The sequence below is a fragment of the Anoplopoma fimbria genome, chromosome 24 (genome assembly GCF_027596085.1).
Source record: "Anoplopoma fimbria isolate UVic2021 breed Golden Eagle Sablefish chromosome 24, Afim_UVic_2022, whole genome shotgun sequence".
NCBI classification, from domain to species: Eukaryota; Metazoa; Chordata; class Actinopteri; order Perciformes; family Anoplopomatidae; genus Anoplopoma; species Anoplopoma fimbria.
Genome location: NC_072472.1, coordinates 17,966,754 through 17,989,789, shown reverse-complemented (window position 1 = coordinate 17,989,789; position 23,036 = coordinate 17,966,754). Strand labels below are relative to the sequence as shown.

Genomic DNA, 23,036 nt, shown 5'->3' with positions numbered 1-23,036 from the left:
CATGAATTAATTCCATAAATCATGCAGAACAGACAAGATAAATGTCCATATTTGATGGTGAAAAACGTCCTGTGTGGATGACTGCACAGGATGGATTTATGTTATCTGAGGCAATCTGAACCAAGCTGGGAGAGAATGTGCTCTCACACAAACTTGTTCCCTGAATTGCAAATTATATGAAATTAATACAGTCTGTACCACTTAAGCCATTTTTTTTTCTGGACACATTGAGCTCTTTATATTAGTCATGTCAATTCATCAGTGGGCTATAATTATGGTATGTTAATGTTGATAATGGGGACCCATGCGTCATGATCACCCGTTACGTCATCTTTGTTTGGAACAGAGGAGGGAGCTAAGTGAGGAATCGAGCTGGATGTGGGCTGTATTAAGCAGTAAACAAAGGGACTTATAATTGGTACTTTCAGTTACTCAAAAGAAAGCCTTAACTTAGTAGAGAAAGTGACCATTACATTACCAGGATAAACAATTTGTCCCCACATATCAAATTAAATCAGCACAATCAGGATCTTGGTTGGATCTTTGATTGAAAAAAATATATTTTTTACATTAATAGCTACAAATGATGGCATGTCTGCTGTGACTAAAATCACATCTCCCTACATAACCATCCTGTATTGTAACAGATAAATCATTAAGTATCATGACGTCCTATGTAGTACGTATCCTTATTAATCTTTTTCTTTACCAAAAGCTTATTTTTTCACTACAACATGTATTGAGGTAGAATCATTGGCTCTAGTTGATTTCTGAACAAACAACTATGAAATCCAGGTGAAAAGAACAAACCTGCACTTTATGTCCTACAATAATGAAAAGAAGATCAGTCAAACTTTTTTGAAATATGAAGGAATTTCATAGGCCCTCATGTACAGTGAGAGAAACAAAAAATTATCAAGATTAAGTTTTGTATATAAAGCCATTTTGCCTGGCAGAGAATTTACCCAATTAAGAACAAAACACACTTTTTGTCGAAATGTTGCCCCATTAACAACTGACTGAACATAAACGCCTAGAGATCCACATCCATTTCCTCACAGATAAAACAGAGATATTGTAGATTTGATTTGCTTTGCAATTAAAAGGCTGAAAAGTCAACCTTCATCTTCAGTCTACCTAATTTCCTCCTGTCCTTTTCCGTTAGCCATTGGCATTTTTACCACACAAGCGGGTTACTAAGCACACCACTTAAATCCACACAAACAGTGCTTTTAGGCTAAGCAAATGACATGAATGGAGTTATTTTGTTAATCTTCTCATCCATTTTCCACTAAACAAGTGACACACCTTAAACTACAAATTAATTATGTTAAAAGCCCCCAAAAACTGTGTGCCTGTGTTCTTTCGATGTCATGGATTTGCAAAAATGGCATCTAAACATGGATAGTAAATTAAATTATTTTTAAAAAAATACCAAAAAGCAGCAGCACTTAAAATTCTGACTCTAATAATAATTAAAGGTACTACAAGGACATTTCATTTTGCAGTGGTTTTGGTGGTCCCTGTGGACAAAACTGGTAGTGTTCCCCAGCACCAGGTTCCATTTAGAAAACCTCTCATTGTACCTCAGATGGGACGGACAGTTCTGGTTCTGGTTCTCAACAGCCTCCTGCCTTTTGTTGTAAATCGTTTTATAAAGGAATCTGACCATGATGACAGGGATTAACGCAAGACACCAGAAGCAAAAAACATTGATTTTCATGCACTCTTCGATTTTGAAATGTTGGAATTTTCTTTCAGACTAGTGGGGAGAAAAACGTTTTTGTCTACAAATTTCTCTTTAATTCACCAAAAGTTAGCATTAGATAATGTTTCAATTGCACATTTAACCATAACATTTAAGAAAACTTGTAAATAATCATCTTAATGTAATTAATCAACTGGGGAAAGTTCGTGGTGATTAGCTACTTTTTAACCCTACCCACTTTTAAAATTAGGAATTCTTACAATACAGATCTTATAAGGCCGTTTCCTCGAAATTTTGTTTTTCTTATATTCTGAGCAAGAAATCTCCACTTCAGTATACTTACTTTCCAATGCCATTCCTATATATATTCTGAAGGTTATTACAATGGTTTGTTCAAATATAAATAAAAACATGGCCAAAATTCACTTTTCCACAGCTGTTGACAGTATTTCGTAATTTAGTCATACGAAGAGATATCCAAAATTACTTTATAAAAACTTTAAAATGTAAGCAAAATGAAACAATAACTTTAAACCTGACTTTGTCCAATTTCAGATTTCTGTTCAGGAAATGTATGCAAATCAGCACAAATTTACATATTTAAACATAATTTCCTTGCAATACAACAAATAACTGCCTTAATGTCAGTTATCAACTGGGGAAGTTTCACAGTGATATCTAGTAGTGAAAATTGAAAATTTTACACATACATTCATCTTAACTAAATCACAATCAATCAGGTCTTGATTCACACATTCAAGCCACAAGATTTTACTGACACTAAGGTTGTATATTGAATGAGACATGTTTTTCTTCCATGTCAACCAAAGAAGTAGCCCTCCAGATCCAAACATATTTAGATTAGAAACACCATCCATTATCAGGATTAATTGGTAAAATCGGTCATGAAATACTGCTGCAAAGAGAAATTACAACTCGATTATTTGACACTCACTGTGGGAATGGGTAATCCATCGCTGCAAGCAAAAGCTGTGGAAATGATGCATGCAAAACTGTTTGAGCATATTGCTTAGCAGACTCTACGTAAATTAGGTGAGTGTGTTCGATTCAAGTTTGGACAGTTCTTCAAAACAGCTTTTACAAACTGTTGACTGTATGACCTGAATTTACTCCAGTAGATATTTCCATGAGAATTGTTTGCATCAGCTCTAGCAGTAACAGTGCGTGAAAGAGGTTTAATAAAATGTCTGTCATCCATTTGTCATTGGTATTTGTGTAAGATCTCGATCAAAACTATAGTATATGGCAAGGCTAAAAGAACACTACCCACCATGATTTGCTTCATCTGTTAGCTACACTACGGAAGTGTGTGCCACCCAACAGGCAGAGGATGCGGGGAGGCAACACAAGCCAACAACCTGATTGTTCCATGGGCTTCATGACCCCTTGTGACAACTGCTTCCCCACAAAACATCCATCATGGGAAATTATGAGGTCTATGTTTGTCTCTACTTTATATGCATTTCTGCACTCTCTGACAGAAAGCTGTCAGCTGTGGGGCTGGAGTGATTTTCCACTGGCATCCATGGAGAAAATCCTGGCTGGATTCAGAGCTAGCTTTTCTGATGTGTAAGAGTGCTGGAGACAGGCCTAGCAGGTTTAAGCAGATTAATTAGGGTGTAGCAAAGACTGTGAAGAAATCTCTCTTCCATAGATGCTATATCCACTGACACAGCTTTGCATACCGACAAGTCCCTGAAATGTGCACACTACCCCCCGCATCTCGCTCGAACTTTCTCATTGACACACAGATATACTGCACACACACACAGGAGACACTGTTGGAGGGCAAAAAGTCTGCCATGGCCCCCACTCATCCTCCCTCCCTCCAGGGTTAGTCCGATAATCATACCCCTCTTACCCCTCCCTCTTTCCCTGAATGTGTTTATCCCTCCTGTTTCCCCCTAACTCTGTTTTTGCTAAGAACACATTTCCCCTTGTTAGCGCACTTGCAAGAAAAATTCTATTCTATTAGGGATGATTTTCACTCCCTCTCTTCCGCGGAACATGGTGTTCATGTAAACATGGTTGCCGATGAGGTGAAAAAAAACAAAAACAAAACATTCAATGTGAGAAGCAAACAGACAACGAAGGGATTAGCAGCTTTGGAAAGTGGTGCAGTTTAAAATTAAAAAACTGATGCAACGCCGACAACAATGGAAGTTGCTTCTTTAAGTAGCAGACTAGTGTTGCTCTAGAGATATTGAGAGTGAAAACACAAAACTTGTTATTCCTTCTCCACTTTCTGCGAACACACATTATCTTCCATCTTATCTCACAGCACTGATTGATATTGAAGAAAAGACAAGGGCAGAAAATAGAAGCACCCCCCCCACCCCTCCCTGAATCCTCATCACCATCATCATTTTCATCATTACATGAAATATGACCGAGAGCATAATCCCACAATGCCGTGCAAATGTCGACGTGAGTTAGCATCAAGAAGACACAAGAGATATGCATGCATCATCTGGCCAGGAGAACATCACTTGTGGGGAGACAGCCAGAGGCCCTAAGGAGAAGAAGTGGAGAGGAGGGGGAGAGTGAAAGGGGGAGAGTGAAGGGGGAGAGCGAAGTGGAGAGGAGGGGGAGAGTGAAAGGGGGAGAGTGAAGAGGGGAGAGTGAAAGAGAATAGTAGAAGGAGAAGGAATAAAGGGTGCAGAACAACAGAAGGGGAATTGAGAGGAAAGTGAAAAGAAAATGAGGTTCAATATTAGGGAGGAAAAAATTGGATGAAATGAGCGGGATATTCACCGTAGCACAAGCGAGGGAAATAATACAGAGGCAATCAGAGAAAATGGAGGCATAATATCCCAGCGCCTCATAATCTCCACAGATTCAAGCATAATGCATAATCTCCACAGGTCCAACAATACACCATGTGCCCTAATTCTGAGCCAATTACAAAGTGAGTGCTGTTTGGTTGCTTTGCATGTGTACAGTGCATGGGTATGGATTTGACTGGGAGGAGCTTGAATGTGGATTTGAAGGTGGGTGTCCTCTGAAGGGTGCAGACAGCTGGGGTCCCCATGCATGCACCATCCCTCCCCTTTGCCTTCTATATTCTCTAATGCCCTTCACTGACCAGATTAAAGCCCAAATGACAAACGCACAAAGGCTGGAAACATCTGTTCCGGAACACACTGTCCATCCCTCCCCATGCTGAGCTCTGTTGGTCACTCCTTAGTTCCAGTCCCCATGCGGACAACATCTGCAGCAATGGACTAGTGCACATTACCTACTGGAGCATGAGACCAAGCTAACCTAGTAACAATGAGAGCACCATCCTTTGCACAGGAAAACAAGTGCTTTATAAAACTGCTTTCCACATTGTTGCTTTATGTATAATCAAATGGATGTTACCTGTATACTTTAAACTAAAATGCCGATCTTTACTTTTACAATACTGCTATGGTAACCATTTAAGTACAGTCAAATATTGGGTTGCTACGAGGAAAAGGTAAAAAGAGAAAAGGGCAAAGTGTTGTGGCCCCTACAATCTACCACATGCTGATATTGTGCAACATCCACTTAGCCTTTTTGTGTCTGCTTCACATTTACACAGAATTCCGCATTCAAAAACCCTTTTCCTGCCGTGTATAGCAACGGCGACATTCTCATACGAGACAAAAATACACTGGTTGGGAACGAAAGAGCCTTTGAGTCTTTGCCAAAAAAAAAAAGTCTCACTTCTACAACAAACGCAATTACATGGCATGCCATTCCTCATTGTGAACTAGTGTAAAGTGTCTTAAAGTTTGAAGTTAAGCCAGTATAGGCCCTACAGCTCACGACGTGTGCCTTCTATCACTTTTAATTCAGATAAGGGATTTTTGCAGCTGCAGCTAAGGACTTAAGAGTCCTCACAGCATACAGTAAATGGAGCATGGTGGCAGTGCAGGAATTTTCATGAGCTGGAAGGCATCAGATCCATACTAACAACCTAGAAACAAAATGGGTTTGTAAATTCCACAAATACTAAGCTAAGGGGGTCACAGATCAACAAGTCTGTGGGTTGAGAAAAATTGAGGTCACCGAATGACATGCTGTTTTGAATGTTGGAGATGAGGCAGTAACGTAAGGAGGGGAGTTGTGAGGGATGCATGCAATGGACTTAGTCAGAAAAGGCCGATCTATGTTTGTCAATGAGCGATCCAAACTGATTATTTGCTGTTAAAGACAGAAATTTAAGGCATGCGTTGCAGTAGCTCAGATAGAGAACCTTGGTACGCTGGGTCTGAATCTGCCATCCAGCCCACCACTCTGCCCTCACAACATCGACAGTAACTATTGCATGCTTTACACAAACACATGTAAGGTGTGGATGGAAGCTGCCTTGTTGCAGTTATATCCTGTACAACAGTGGAGAATGAATTGACACACATTGAGGTGCAGGTATAAAAGGCAGTGACAGGCCATTGAACGGTGCTCTGTCTTGTATGGAGCACTTATTTATGAAATAACCATGCCCAGGTAGAAAGCATGCAGAAACATATGCTTTAGTGTGTGCACTTGGACATAATAAAGACACTACGTTAGGTGGATTTCATGAATTAATCAAGCTTCCGGATATTTCCTATTCCTCTTTACTCACTGAGGTGTACACTGGGAAAGTTTGATGTCATTTATTTTTGCTTCGCCCTGGCACTCTCCACTTCTTGTGAATCAGAGGATACGATGGATGGAGTTGTTGACGATATCTGCGCAAACTGATGTGGTGGAGGTGAATAAATGGGCGAACGGAAGTATGGAAGGTGACACTTAGCAGATATAACAGCGCTTTGGCCTAGATTGGGGGAATGTTGGGTGGGCCACATAAATAATAAACCAACTACAGAGTCCCACTTGCTGGCTGGTGATTCTCTTCTCTCTCATCACCCCTCTGCCAGACTGGAGACCACTGAAGGGAGTAGATATTAACTTACTCAAATCAGTGGCATAACACCATGAAAAGACAAGATATTTCAACTCAATGACTAGCTTCCAGTCCAGCTTAATACACCAGAAAAGATGAAGATACAACATTATAATACTAGTGCTTGTGAATGTGCCAATGTCCTTGGGTCTTTTCTTTTTTCATTAGAAGCAAATCTGCCTGAAGATACCCTCTTAGCCATGTACCAAGTCAACTCTTTATGCAGAGATTGCACATCAATCAGTGCACAGCAACCATTATGAACCATTATAATTTTGCTGAGAAACACATGACTTAGCTTTGTCACACTCACATGCACACACAGTATCACACACGAGTAAAAGCACTCACAACACACACATACATGTGGTATGAGCACATGGGCATACTAGGGGTCAGTTTGAATGTTACTAATGCAATTTTACTTATAATCCGATCTGTTCATCCTAATAATGATACCTGGTATAATGGTTATAAAACACGACTGGATGTAGCTTTCAGAAAACAGAAAGGCAACACCCAGCCGCAGTGTCCATAGATGACAGCCGCAGTAAGTTACAGCTGTATCTTTAGTAGTGTGAAGGCCTCATTCAAGGTCTGCTAATGGAGAAGCTTAAGCCAGCGCCAACTCATCTAAAAGGAGATGTATAGCCATATTTCAAACTCAAATGCTGAAACACAACTGCATTAAATTATAGCCAATAATGTATTACTGTGTATGGCATCACAATATACTACCTTGAAAGGTAGCGGCGTGTAATGAATCATTTTGTGATCCTTCATATCGAAAATGGATTGTATGGTATGGTCCGTCTTTGCCAAGTCCCAGCCCCAAACGTGTCCACACAAAATACAATGATCAAATGTTTCTGTATGTACAGCATGGGGATATGTAAATCTATCAGATATGATGGTGATTGAAATTATTTTATTGGCTGTATTCAAAATATTTGGTTGCATTTTTATCTTTCCTCCAACTATTGCAGTAAAGTTTTAAAACTCAAGGCTACTCTGACAGTAAATATGTTTTTTTTCTCACTGAATGAGAGTCGCTGTCTGTCAGATAGGGACGGAGTAGCTGGCAGCTGAACTCCTTCACACTGTTTTGCTGGAGGATTTTCAATCTGTGGGCAGGACATCTCAGGCGGACAGGAATATTTGGTTTATTCATAACAGGGATCCTCAGTCACAGGCTATGACAGGTGCAAGGGAGCAGCTTGACCCATTATGACCTTTTAGTTTTGCCAGTGACTTCCTGAACACAACCACTGTTATACTAATGGATGGCACTGACTGCTGCTGTCATTAGACTGAAATTTACAGTGATCACAGGCTAGTTTCAGCAAATTATCTTGGATTTGAGGTACTATTTCATGAATACTTTTACAATACCTTTTATCAGGCACCAAGACAGTACAGGTTCAGTTGTGTCTTTTCATTTTCAACAAATTCTAACAATAGCCCTACACTTGATGATGCATTTAATACAACAGCATATCCAGGAAGGTGGAATCATTTATGAGAGCACATGAAAAAAAAATCAAATCTACTAAGCACAACATTGAGCCATTCAATACGATTTAATCATACTTTTTGCTTCAATAGACTATTTTCTATTTAATCAGCACTTTAGGTTTTTTCTTGGTAAAATGCTGATTAACTAATATCTTTTGTTACAATTTTCCTTGAGAAACTTATCATTGCTTCTTGATGGGGGGGGGGATATATAATGCTGAGTTGGTGCATTATTGCAATTGAAATGAAAATTCAATACACTACTTGAAGGGGGGACGTTGATTAAGTAGAAATATTATAGAGAAATATAGATTTAAATTAAAACCACCTTCAAATTAAAGTCAACTTGCCTATGGCCAAAGCATAGCCACACAATTTAATTTAAGTCAAATAATAAGATTCAAGATAGTGACACGATCACCTAAAAGCATTTACCAGGGTATATTAGTGGGCACTTTTTATGGTTCATCTGTCAATATAAACCACTACAACACCTGTTTAACAAAGCTCATCATTTTCAGTTTTTGCTTACATAATCAGAAATGTGTTATTGCAATTTTACATTTATTATTGAGGTCATAGCTTAAGGTGGTCTACTGAGCTACATCATACTGAGAGGCGTTTCAATTTTTTGTCATTTCTATTTATATATGTAAAGAAGGAAGAATATTAGAAAAAAACTCTCATTATAATGCACTCCAACATCATCACTTACTATGAACTTAGTGCCTAAACATATCATATAATTAATTTATGACAGTGTCAATAAAAACTGAACATTATAGGAAGCACAAAAATAGACTTTATGGAAGAACTGTTGTATTGGCTTTCATAAGACTATACAGGTGCACCTAATGAAGTGGCTCCTGAATGTATAAAACCTATTATGAAAGACATGTTAAAACTTTGTTTAAATTACATTAATTTACTCTAAAATGTAACATGTTGAATAATGTCTTGAATTAACACACATACGGCTGCTTCTTTAGAGAATTACAGCGCTACAACAAGCTTCAACACAGTAAATCCATTTAGTATGCCTCTTCACACCAGGCATATGTTTCTTCCAACCAACTGTAAGAAAGTGCACCAGAGCTCTTAAAGGTGTTTGCATGGCCCAATTAACACCAGATGCTAGCCCTTAGCTAACTTACCGAACCTCGTAATGCACAGACCTCCAAGGAGTGAGCATGGTCCAGTTAGCACCAGATGCTAGCCCCTTATCTCACTGTCTTCAGCCAAAAAATATGCATAAATTAGTTCCACTTGCCTGCTCTGGCCACCTCTATATTTGCACTGTTTAAAGCATGAGACCACCTTAAACTGAAGAAAACAAATCTCCTATATAGTGGTATTGTTTTATTATTGTCTTACAATAAAAACAACTGATGAGACATATTGAGCTATTCAAAAGGTTGTATGATAATTTCTTCAGTCATATTATTAGGGCAAATATGCAATTATAATCAGCCACTGCACTGGACAGCAATTACAGAAAGTATGAACAAAATGGTCCACTGTGATTCTACTCTAACTGGAATGAGAAAATAGATAGTAATACAGTGTACACTCACATTAATTGACTTCCTATGTGACCTTATTGTATAACAGCAAGCCATTATCCTAAGACCTAACTGCAACTCTAACTTTCCTAACATTTTCCCCATCCTCACGGACAGAATTGAAAAAAGAATCGGTCAAGATTGAAGACACAAGCACGAACAGCTACCAATTCGTCTTTTTCTAATTAATTTCAAAGGGGTTTCAAGCATTCTGTGCGTATCTCATGTGTTTTTGTGAGACTTTGAAGAAGGGCTCTAAGTGCCCCGAGTTGGAAAAAGTTCCACTCTGAACATATAAATGCTTTTCTCTGCCGCCTAATCGTAAGAGCTCAGGGGGTGTCCTTTTCTACTGCTCTGTCAACAACATAAATGGAGAAAAAGGCGAGCAGTGCTTATTACTGACCACCCAGAGCTACCGTATCTGATTAAACGGACAAAACTTGCTGCGACATACACAAAACACATCAAGCTAAGAGGAACATTAGTGGGGCATTTGGACCTTCGGGTGAATTCTTTGATTTCTGTTTCAGTTACTGTTGTGTTTTCGATTGCCTTAACATAGAGTCTGTAAATAGTTATGTGTGCTTGGTGGCACACACAACACTGATAGCGGATTATGTGCTGCCCAGCAACAACAAGGTACTACCACTGCAAAAAAATATGCCTCAGTGTTATTGTACTCAGAAATGTAGGGTGGAAAAAGGATTTTATTCCAGTGTGATCACCACCTAAGGCTTTTTAGAGAATAATACTCTTAAAGGTATATTGACAACTTTGCAGGTTGAGTCTGTGTTTGAATGGTAGTGCTCTTAACCACACATCCAACTAGATACCCATCATTCACAGTAAATAAAATGATAGTGTTCATCTCAAAACTCTACTCCATTCCTATAATTCACCTAATCATGAATGTTTAAACTCCTTCAATGTGCATGGCAAGTTTACATAAACGTTTGTTTTGTATGTTTTATATATCACAACAAATTTCACAGATTTGGCTCAAGGGGATAGAATTTGCCATTCCATGTGTCATTCACAGTATCACCATTATTCAGCTTTTAGTGAAACGGCAGAGTGAATTTTCTCCACAGTTTATTTGGTTTATCAGAACACACTGAGAAGAGAAGACCACCATAGAAGACAACACCTAATTGTATCTCTGTTGCACCATAACGTCAAAATTCTGAATCAATTTAGTTTTTCAACTGAAATTTAGGGTTGCTTATTTTCTTAAAGAAAACATTTTGCTATATTTGTTGACCTTTTCTTTAATTCCAGATAGCAATCAATCATTCAAATGCTCTCACAAAAAAAAAAATGTGGGTCAAATGAAATGATTGGACTGGCTACCTGCCTCACTACCTACCTGCCTGCACACTCTCTGTCCATGCACTCATTGCACATCACCTGAGTCTGAGAAGCTGCTAGCTTGACACCTTTGATGACTTACAATAACCATGTTCATTATTTATATTAATTATGACATGTTTACTTTCCTAATGATACTCTTGGGGTATTGGTTTGGAGGGAGACCTGAAGGGATGGGCTGTCAGTGTTTCCAACTTGGCGACCTTCCCTCTACATTTAGAGACTTTTGGATCTAGTGCTGCTAGCTACTTTCATTGGAAAAAGGTTGGCAATACTGGGCCTTGGTTTTGGGTTGAATCATTTTTAAAAAAATCTAGCATATTCTTGCTTGTTTCTCAACATTGCCAACCTTAGCTTTAAGTCTAATATTTATATATGACAATATGTTTGATATGAAGATAACTACTTATGGTAAAGGCAGGAAGAAAATAATGAAGGCACACACATCATCAACACCTGAACAGCTGAGAAAGATCAGTCTTGATAAGCTGGGTTAAAAAAACACCATACTCTTTACCGGCTTAACGAGAGCAAGGCAGAGGAAGGCAAACAGGGGATAAGTACACAGGAGAGCTGTTGGACTGGCAACAGATGGTGAAATGTGGCCAACCTATCTACCCACAGAAAACATTGACAATCTGCCTGGGAACACACAGGGCTGGCAGCTACTAAGTTTGGACGCTGTCAATGGGTAATAGTGAATTGCATGATTGATGGCAATTTGCCACTTTCCAAAACACCAGAGAGTTTCCCGTCCAATAGAAACCCTATTGAACCTTACTGTAAGTGGTGTGCTACATTTTCAGAATCTCTATAGCACTAAACTGTCCTAAATAATATTAATGGCTAACTACAATCACATTTCTGGTATCACATCAAAAACCCCAACCAGAACCCAGGCCTGTCCAAACACAAATACTTTTTAATCCACTATCCACATGGTGTATGCCAGTTTTAAAGCACAAATATGGAAGTGGGAAATAATTCCTTCCATTTGATGCACTTTTGGAGTGAACTCCATTTCATGCCTGGAGAAAGCACAGCTTTGACTCTCAAATTATGCCAATTAGGCTAATGTTGTTTACTGCGTGGTCTACAGCGTTGAATGGCTCAAAGGAATGCCCATCACTAAAGATAAACACAGTGACAAGGAGGCAGGGAATGAGGACAAGGATGACTTCTCAACAGGGAAGAGACGCAACACAAGCAGAGGTCAAATCTAGTTCAGTTAGATTAATTGAAAAATGTTGATAATTGTACTCTCAATTAAAATTCTGTTTCTTTGCATATTTATTTTTTTGCATTTTGTGAGTAGAAGTATTGTGCAATTTTTTTAGCAGTATGCAAAATACAAGTATCTTGGCTTTTGAGTTGTAGGTTCTTCCAAAAGTTACTTAAGACCAGATAGACATGGGACAATAGCACTCTCATCCCTTTTATTGTACAGTTTGTAAACACACATTATTAAGTGCTAAAGTTTTCTCAGAAAACCCCCCCAAAAAAATGTTGCATATTGGGTAAAACAGGCACCTGGTGGCCAAAACTCATTCTTTTTGTTAGTAACTTGTGCGGGTCAAACGGAAACTCTTGGCAAGCTAGGAAGAAAAATTGGTTTTTATTACAAGCACACCACAGCCGAATGAATCTCAAGCATTTATTCCACATTCTATTAGCATTTCAAATAAATGTCCGATGTGTTCTCTCTCATTAAAATAATTACCACAGTGCACTAAAAAACACAATGCAGACAGTAGATTTATCTAGCATTGTGAATGCTCAGTTTGCTGGCTGCCTGTAACTGGGGGGATTTAATTGATGATTGTCTGGCTGAGTGACTATTCTAATTCACTTAGCACAGTCAAACAGAGGGGGACTCGTCTTGCTCTTGAGTTTTGTACTAATGAACACCCTTGCATTCGCTGCCCTTCCACCCACACCTCCCTTCAACACATCACTGTTTATGTCTTTCTGTCCCTTCCTAATAGTTTGCGGGAGCTGTTCTAATTCCATCAACAGCCACTCGCTCTGATGATTAGTGCCAGTCCACTGGTGGCCTGGAGGTCGCACAGTTGTTTGTTGACGTTGCTCTGAAGTAGTGCTCAGCTGCAGCGTCTGAATAAAACAGACTGAAGATGTGAAAAGCTGGCTCGGCGGTTGGCCATGTGTGATTATACACACTGACAGCAGGTGACTGTTGAATATTAAAATGACATACTTGGATGTGAGAAACAAGTGACATGCTGCAACAGCACAAGAAAACACAATGAGTCTTGTTTATCAAGCAGAAAATACAAGACTGTCTAATAATAAACAGACATGGCCTCATTTCACAGAGAAATGGCTGATGTTATCGTTTGTGTCAAATATGCACCCAACAGTACAGGAAATAGAATTTCAACCCGGGTGAGAATACTCCAGATTTGTCCCCGGTGATGGTCTATCAGCTGATGCAGTGCATGTTCCCTTGCTGGCCTTGGATTACATTTGCTACTCTTTTTCTCTGCTGGGTCTTATTTTTGGCTTTCTTATTTCCAGCCTGAGAAAAACATAGTTGAGAATTCTTATGTTGTGTTAGTTCAGTCAATGTCAACTAAAGCAAGACACAAGTTCAATGTACAAAGAACTTCTCTTGAAAATCAACCATTCTGGAAAATAGCTACAAAATGACAAATATTTAGCAAAGATGAAATAACCATGCAGGTCGCATTAAAGTATATCCACACTGTCCTAAGAGACACCACAATTCTACCATAGTGAGCCTGACGTGGGATGATTAGGCACAACAAGAACAAGCTTAATTCTAAGAAAGAACCTTAAAACTGCATAACAAATTTGTTTATGTATAAGGCAGCAAATAAAAGGGGGAATGTATGTTTTGGAAAACGTAAACAATTTCTTGAAATGTATGGAATACTGACAGTTTTATGACATATCCTGCGTTTTGCAATCTTAGGGAGTCAGTTTAGAAGAGCAATACAACACCAGACACACAATATGATTTTGCTGGGTTATTGTCTATTGATTATTTGTCATGAGCTCTACTGTGCAACGTGTATAGAAAAACAACTGAGTAGAAATAAGTGTTTTTTTGGTAAGGCTTAGTTAGTGTAAAAGACAAACAGCTGTTATGAGGTATATTATTTGTTTTGGAAAGGCTTCCAGATGTAGATTTCTGGCATATCCACATAATTAACATATTTCAAGCTTTGCTACCATCTTAAACAGCTGAAGTGTTTTGCATCACATGGAATGAATAATTCCCCTTGAAATTTCAGTCAGACTCGAGCTCATAAAATGCATGACGAACCACCAAAATTGAGCTTGTACAGCACAAATGCACCCAGGGGAGCAGCACCCCTCAAGTTAGCTACATTTTCTAAGCCAGTGGTTGAAATACAATGCTATACACCATTAGAAAATTTGAGGATGTGTGTGGACTCTAAGGAAACAGACCATTTTGAGCCATGGCTCACTGTCCGAGCATCCCCACAGCACTTTCATCTACCCGCTTGCTTCCACCCGCAGCATTGCATGACAACTTTGGCTGCAGCAACACTGGCAGTATCCTGCAGCCCCTGAAGGAGCCATGCGAATATGCATCCCTATAGCCATGTTGTTCTGAATTACACAAAGAAGACTAGAGGCTGCTTTGGTCAAACTGTTTTTTATGTTAGAGAGGCTCCAGAAAAAAGAAATAACCTATTGACTGCCTTTTTTGCACAAGAGGAGATAACAAAGTATAAATTAGGTTAGTATCTGTTATTTCGACTGAAAAACAAGACAGGAATAGCTTAATTTCTGGGTAAAATTGTGGGCAAGATATCTGGATGTAGCTTCAACCTCTAGGAGGTGAACATCTTAATATATGGGGTTAGTAAAGAAAACAATGCAAGCGGTAATTAAATTTGACCACTAAATTGCAAAGCCTACACAGTCATTATGTTGCCATCCCATTTTAGAGGAGACATCACAACAAGCAACTGAAAAATCCCAGAGCAGTCAAACAGCATGTACTTGATACTGAATGTACACTGGAAATGGAGTATTTAGGTCTGTGGTTGGTCGGCATGGTCAGGGAAAACAAAGACTTATGAGGTGCACCCCACTGTGCAAACACTAATCCCTCATACCCCTCATACCCCAAAATGATACTGCTCCCATATCTTAAAATATGTCAAAAGGATCTTTTTCCTTAAAGTCAACACACATATATATATAGCAAAATAAAAACAAACTCCTGAAGATCTCTAAACAAGGCTTCAAGAACGATTCCATTTTCTACAATAAATCATTTGAGACTCCAGTGAAAGCTGCTCTGGACCAAAACTTCAAGCCTATTCCATTTTCCTGAAATTTAGATTTAGCTTGTGTATGTTTGGTATTTGATTTTTGCAAGAAAATATCATTTTTTACCATCATATTTTACCCTCAATATGTGTTGCTGATACATAAGTAGCGTACCTCTCTTCCGACTTCAACAATAGGGGGAAAAAAACATGATTTGTCAATAAGCTTTGCAGCTACACTTACAACGCATGTGACAATTAACTCAGAAAACGAATTCAGAATGCCTGTTTGAGTTATAAAATACAAATGAGCTTTATTGTGTTTAAGGAGAACCGGAAAACCCCGACAAAATCACCCTAACACAGTCATTGTTTTCATAAAGCCGGCCTCTATTCAGTCAAGGGAATCAGCAGAGCGGCTATAACATTTGTCTCTTGACACTATAACGACAGTTTTGGGTCTCTGGTTTCTTTATGAGGGAGAGTAAGTCTCTATATTAAAATACAACTGTGCTGTTTAAGAAGTGCAATGTAAATGTGACATATAGAGCAGTGTAGATTATGATTACAGTGAGACAGGGATACTGTTTTATCAGCTTTAGCACCAGATAGTATTCAACTAAATATCAAACACCACAATGTCTCATTTTATATGTAAAAGCCAGTGCTTCATCCTGGCATACACACACATTCCTATTTACCCAGAATCTCCTTGGCATTAGTATTTCCAGGACAGTTCACCGCTTTTGATTTGAGAGAAAGGAGAGGAAACAGCACCGGTAAAAGAAGACAATAGAAAATATAAATGTCTAATGTGGAAAAGGCAATAAGACAAAGGGAGGACGTGGTGCACAAAACGACACAAAGATCCCAGATAATGTCCCGAATGAGTCGCTATTAGGTTCAGGGCTCTTATCTCAGTCTTTTCTTCATTCTTTTTTTTTTTTTCGCCTTCCTATTTCATGATTTCCCCATGAAGCCAAATACAGAATCCAGAGTGGGAGACAAGTCTGCAGAAGGCACAATAGCACCACAAAGTCCATCATTCTGTTGGGGAGAGTCCCTTCCAATTCTTATTACAAGTCATTAGGTCCAACAACTCACACATTTTATGATTCAAAAACAGACATCTATTTAGAAATCATTCGCCGGCTGAATGTTTTGTAAATTCAAAATCGAATTGAAATATTATGTTTGCCTGGAATTCCCTATTTGCTGTGTGTGTACTACACCTCTATGAGAGTGAGAAACAGAGAGCAGGAGAGACAGTGTGGGTGTTTGTGTGTGCATGATGCATGTATATCTGAGTGTGTGTGTGTGTGTGTGTGCGTCCGAGCGTGTGTGCATCTTGTTCATGGCAAGAAATCAGCTCAGTTTAGCACATAATGGAAATGCGAATAGCCCAGAGCACCTCTCTCCCACACGGGGAGAGAACTGGCTGGGAGCTGGCTGCATCTTTCCAAATCCAAACAGTGAGAGAGAGTTAGCTGGGTTAAAATCCTGCTCCCTTCCCTCTCTGTCCCTGGAGCGATTCACAGCTCTGCCCATACATTACTCAAACAGGTCATCCAAACAGGTCCCACTAGCAGTCTGAAAACATATTCGCACAGATACGCGCACACACGTTATGCACACGGGTAAGCATACACACACTCACGCTTGTAGGTGGAAAGGTGACGTTGCTCGTATTATGACAGATGGCATCTTATATATGGATCTCTCAGCACAGCAGACCCAAAATGTTATGCTTAATTTAACATAAACTCTACCTTTTTCAGATTCAACATTTACACTTTTCTCATGTTCTTTTACTCCACAAAAGGTTACCAACCTCAATACATACTGCTAAACAATTTTTCCATTGTGTTGTCATGCAACACTGAGATTGCCTTGACCAGGGCAGTACCTTTGTGCCCAGAGGGATATGATGAAAACTCAGACTTACATGCTACTACTAGAGATGCGTTCCGGCTTTTGGCCTCTCCCAGATAGTTCCGGGCCAGACACACGTAGCTGCCATCATCGGGCTTGCTCCGTCGGCCGTGGATGATACGTAGGAAGAAGAGGGACCCGCTGGGCAGCAGCATACGGTGGGAGCGGGGGTTTTCGCGGTCCGTCTCGACGCGCTCTCCGTCTTTGTACCATTCCACCGTTGGGGTTGGACGGCCCTCGGCCTTACAGTTGAGAGTGGCTGGTTCCCCTTTAGACACAATGAGGTCAGAGGGGTGCTCCACAATGCGGGGAGGGAAGTCTTCCTGGCGGAGACGAGACCCTGGAGAAGAAACGACAGGAAAAGTCCCATTAAAGAAATAGTCTTAGATCTGAAACGCGGCAACCAAAAAGTATCACCAAACTAAAAATGGCACATGAGAGGGAGTATATCTCTACAAATAAGGAAAACTTTTATATTTCCCTCCTTTTAAAACATTTGATGTACATTTGTAAAGTAAGTAAGTATAATTTCATTACAGTCTGTGGAAGGAAAGTTGATTAGTGTTGGGTTCTTAGTGGCTGCTGTGTAACTACACTCAGGCTCCCATATTTACTTTCACAGACAGGAGCTGAGGAGTTATTACATCTCATTAGCTTTTTCATTAACACTTTCCATCAAACACTGACATCATCAAACATCTTGTCTCAGTGGGTGTAGAACAGCTACTGCAACACTGGTTTTTTATCACTTAGTAATGAAATTTTGTGGATAAGCAAAGTTTACAATTCATCCTTAAAGGTTACATTATTATATTAACATGAATAATATTAACTGTTTGATAGTCAATCCTCAGCAAATGTCATGAGAATGATCCTGACTATGCTGATAAGAATAACATGGTAATTTTTGTAACTGCGACCCAGTTAACAAACCTTACACTGCACATTCCTTTCATTTATTTGGCCATGTGAACACCTTTAGTGCTGTTCTTAAATTCTACCTCTAAATGTCACAGAGGAATGACTAAAATGCAGTGGCACTGTGTTTGTTGACAGACACGACAGCATCACAACTCTCATCTGTTTCATGGTTTATGAGCACATTATGACATCTGTGTTAAAAGGTCTTCCTTTTCCATTTTGCAAACAAACCTAGAAAGGGATTTTTGAGTCGCTAAAGCAGACTTTTTGGACAGCCATAAACACGAAATAAATAAATAAAAAAGATGTTACACGGTTTCTTGTCTTTTTGCGTTTGATGGTGACAAATCATACAAATTGCAAAGGCAACCGTGATAAGTGTCTGCTACACGGCAACAGAAATAAAGCTGTAAATAATAAGTAAAATTGATGTGACTTTCTTTAATGTTAAGTGGTTTGTTGACAGAAAGCATTCCATTAGCTGGTGCCAACACACCAAACCGTGTGGATACACTATGTTTGAAACAGCCTTTTAAAAACCTAAACGTATGTCTCTCGGGTAAGTAACGTTTGTGTAGATCAACAAGGACGCACAAACCAACACACAGTCGGTGGGATATTGACTTCTTCTAATTGGTTGTCCCATTACCCTGTCTTCACTGTCACTAATGTACGGTCTGACTTGTGCTGTCAGACAACAGAAAATAAATGTGATTATTTAAGTTGTGGGTGCATCCCTGGCTCAGTGGTTGGTACTGTCATCTAACAGCTAGGAGGTCCTGCGGGGTCCTGTCAGACTGTTTGCCCCATGTGGACTGGCAGCCCATCTAAGGGCTTTGCCTGCTTTCTGCTCAATGCATGCTCCAGCACCCCATGACCCTGAATATAAATAAGTAGGGATAGAAAATGGAAAGATGGATCCGTTTTTTTTCTATTTGACTCTTTGAATTCAATTACGGATTTTTGTTAGCTGAATAGTCTTGAATTTATAACGTTTGAGGTTATAAATTCAATCGTGTCTTAAAATAAAGTTTGTTGGTATGGTTAAATTCAGAAAATGCCCAAAAGGTGGCTTTTCTTTTAGCCTAGGACTGCCTAAAGCTGTTAAGCCTCAAGCTCTGTGTACACCCAGGTCTTTTTTTTCTCTGCCAGTGGGTCTGTTTAAGGGGATCTGTCCATGGTGCTGGAGCTGAAACCTAAGGTCTGGCAGAAAAAGCTGGTCAGGGACATGTTGGGGCTTGTAAACAGGGACGACTCTAATAAAAGTCACTTTGAGGTGACATCTGTCTAACAGTCAAGTTCAGAGGAACTCAATTGTTGTTTTATAACCAAAAGATTACTTTGATTGCCAAGCGCAGAGCACTTGTCTTTCAGGGTTCTTAACCACTTGAAAATTAATTTGGACATGTCACAACCATAAAAGTCCGTCCGAGCTCAGCAAATTCAAAATTACCAAATCTTATAAAAACCTTGTATAGATAGACACAGTCAAACAGGCACATAGATCTGTGCAATATGAATTGTATTGTGCACAGACTGAATACTCTGAGCATTTTACCCCCTAATAAATCACATTACAGATTGCCACAGGCATAGTCAGTCAGACACTAACAATTGGGATAACTTGTGCCTCCTTCTCATAGATGATTGAATTTGAACTGCTAAATCGAAGAGATTGAAATGTACACCTAGTTTTCTGTTTATTACATATGTGCAGAATACATTACCAGCTGCAGTAGCCCTGCAATTAATCCTATTTTGATGAAGCATGTAATGTTTTTGTTAAGACTGTGTCAGATGTGCTTATTTTAATGTATTTAAACTGGGGGTATTATTATTGAACTCCTTTCAGCAGCAGTCAAATATAAATGAAAGCCTCCAAAATGAAAGATAATAATCAACACTTCCCTGAAATTACGCCAACAAAAACTGATCAGCTTCACAAAGATACTGTAGGAAGAACTGCAGAGCCATTGTAGTGCTTTGGCTTCACAATGCACAGATGGGCTGTATTAAATAAACTGGCAACACAGCAACTCCAGTGTCCTGGAACCACCCAAATCCACACCTGTAATTCATTTACTCCACTGACACAGATTTATGGTATATGGGCTACAGGGGACTAAAGAAGAAGGCTACAAAACCCATTTTGAAAACACTTACTGTCAAGAAGCTTAGATATAGCTATTAGGTGCAGCTGTAGTGGAACATATATGTACAGTCAGTCCATTTATTGTAGACACAAACAGTCATGGGGTGAATTTCCACAATACACAATGTGAGTAAGCATCTTCTCTATGGCACATTAGCCATTTCAGCTATAGGACATACAGTTAGCTCCATCATCTGCCCTAGCAACCTTTTGCATGATAGGTCACACAGAATATGACCCACGCTAAATCCACCACAGAAAAACTGTGAGCACAGAATGATAAATGATGTGTTTGCAACACTTTTGAAGGACTATACAAGTACAAAGCAAGCAGCATATGACATTCACGGAGAATCAACCAAAAAACAAATTAAGACCATTTTTCTTCGACAGTACAAAAAGTTTAATGGGCTTCTGTTTTTTGGGGGTTTTTTTTATGCCAGCACACATTTCATATCACAATGCTTGCGATAATACAAGCAATTTTCAAACTGCCAAAGGGTAACAAATGTGTTCAATTAGGGCAGCCCTTATGAATAAATGAGCAACTTTCGTCTGGCTGAGCCTTTTAAACAGTTGGCCTGGCACAAAATATTAATCAACACTGAATGAACCAACTATATGGCGCATAGGCATGGTGCATTTATGATTTTAAACACGAATTTGAAAAAAAAAAAAAAAAAAAGAACAACACATTGACTGTAGACCATGTGGGACATCATAATCGGTATATCTTCTTGATGCACTTGCACTGACAAGAACATGGAATCGAATAATACGCTTCAGGTCACAGAGTGTCTTTCTGGAGATAAATCTGAGGGAAGATATCATCCCAAAGATAACATTTACTAATACAATTTTAAACATGAACTTACCGTCGGTTTGGGTGTACAGAAGTCCACAGAGAAATAAATACTGTAGAGGACCCATTCTGGCATATTGGCCCCGTGAGCTATCGGCGCATGAATTCCTCCTCAAGCGAAATAAACCAGTCAATTAATCAATCAATGCTTGTTTCCACTTGTGCAACGGTGAGACGAGTAACTGTTTTGAAAAGTTAGCGAACTCAAAGAACTAAATCAAGTTCTTTTCCGCCTGTGAAAGGAACCGTTCACATGTCCATTCTTCCTCTCGGAGAGCTCGCCAGTAAAAGCGGCGGTCTGTCGACTCGCCGACTCGTTGGAAATTTCTGCAGTCGCCAAATTGCAATCATCACCGACGCCCCAAAAAGACGCCTCTAGTTACTGACGGTTCCCCCGTCCGGCCGCATTCGTCTGACACTTCACCGGGTCCGACCGCAGGGTACACGCATCCATCCCGGGACAAGTTGAGGAATGAAAGGTGGAGATGGGATTCAGTCAGAGGTGAGTGAGCTGCACGGTGCAGCAGCAGCAGCATCAGCAGCAGCAGCAGGCAGCATCAGCATCAGCCCCTCCTTTCCACACCGCTGCCCTGGGAGAAACTAACCGGCAATATATAACACACACACACAATAGATCTGAAAAGCAAAAACTCAGCGGCACTTTGCATTCTGGACAATTAGGTGTTGATAATGATGCTCATTAGTGTTCCCCCTCCCTCCCTCCCTCCCTTTTTTTTTCTTCTCTGGGATGCAATTTATCACAAACAGCTCAGAAATTCTCTACACACACATGCAGCATGATCAATAATGTATTCAAATTAAGGTATGCTTCTTTGGCCATTTTTGTCATATTCTTTCTTGGACATATTAGATGTCCTTTACCTTTGGTGGGTTTTTTTTTTGCAATCGTTAATTTATTGCATTTTATTGCATCGCTCTCCAAAAAGAATCTATAAATGTCCTTTTCTTATACTGAATTGTTTCTGTGTTTTGTTTGTTTTCATCTGCTCTTTGCAATTTATTAGCATGCAGCATCAGGACACATGTTCTGTGCACACACATAGGACAGGCGAACAGGTTTACTTTTACTCTTAAATCAGGAACATCTAATTAAACAAACAAAAAAAAAACACCCCCAAGCTAATGCTCTGGTATGCAACATGGCAACTGTAACTTATTACAGTTTTGCCACTGGAGCCATTTTGTTTGTCCAATAAACAAACATCCCACAGAACTGGTGCATTATTTCTGTACTTTTTCTCCTTTTAACCCCAAACCCTTGTGCACTACCATCCTGCCAAAAAAATTACAATGTGGCAAGTCAAATTATTTAACCAGCCCCAGTTTTACCACGTGGCATTTTATTGTTAAGGTTGAAAAGCTTTCACAAAAAGGTGTATATCTGTAAAGAAATTTCACTTAATTCACGTCCACAGCCTGAGGTGCTTATCCTGCTCAATATTGTCAATAGCATTATAAATGCAGTGGCTCACTGTGAGAGGAGAATGCAATGGGCTGAATCAGGTGTTATTGATCCAGAGAGTGAAATTAAACCATTTTTAGCATTGTGTTCACAGCAGTATATTGAATAGTAATTGTGGACGATGGCTAAATCGAGACTGCATGAAGGGGGTGTAAAGTGAATACATTCATTTTAATTGGACAGATCTCATCCATCAGTGAATGATGTCGTCAATAGCATTTTCCAGTCAGATTGTACTTATGGCAGCTCAGCTCAGTTCATGGTGTTGTGAAGACTTGCTTCAATTGCTTTTTATTTTCAAATCAATAATG

General features: G+C 39.4%; 1 protein-coding gene across 1 annotated transcript in view; it reads right to left on the bottom strand.

Moving 5' to 3' along the window:
* Positions 1–21,310, bottom strand: part of LOC129113934 (roundabout homolog 2-like) — a 76,332-nt gene extending 55,022 nt beyond the window's left edge. The window contains exons 1-2 of the mRNA XM_054626419.1: positions 21,256–21,310; positions 17,321–17,647 (exon numbers count right to left, since the gene is read on the bottom strand). Coding sequence (XP_054482394.1) covers positions 17,321–17,647; positions 21,256–21,310 — 382 coding nt within the window. The remainder of the gene's footprint in view (positions 1–17,320; positions 17,648–21,255) is intronic.
* Between the last annotated feature and the right edge of the window lie 1,726 nt (positions 21,311–23,036).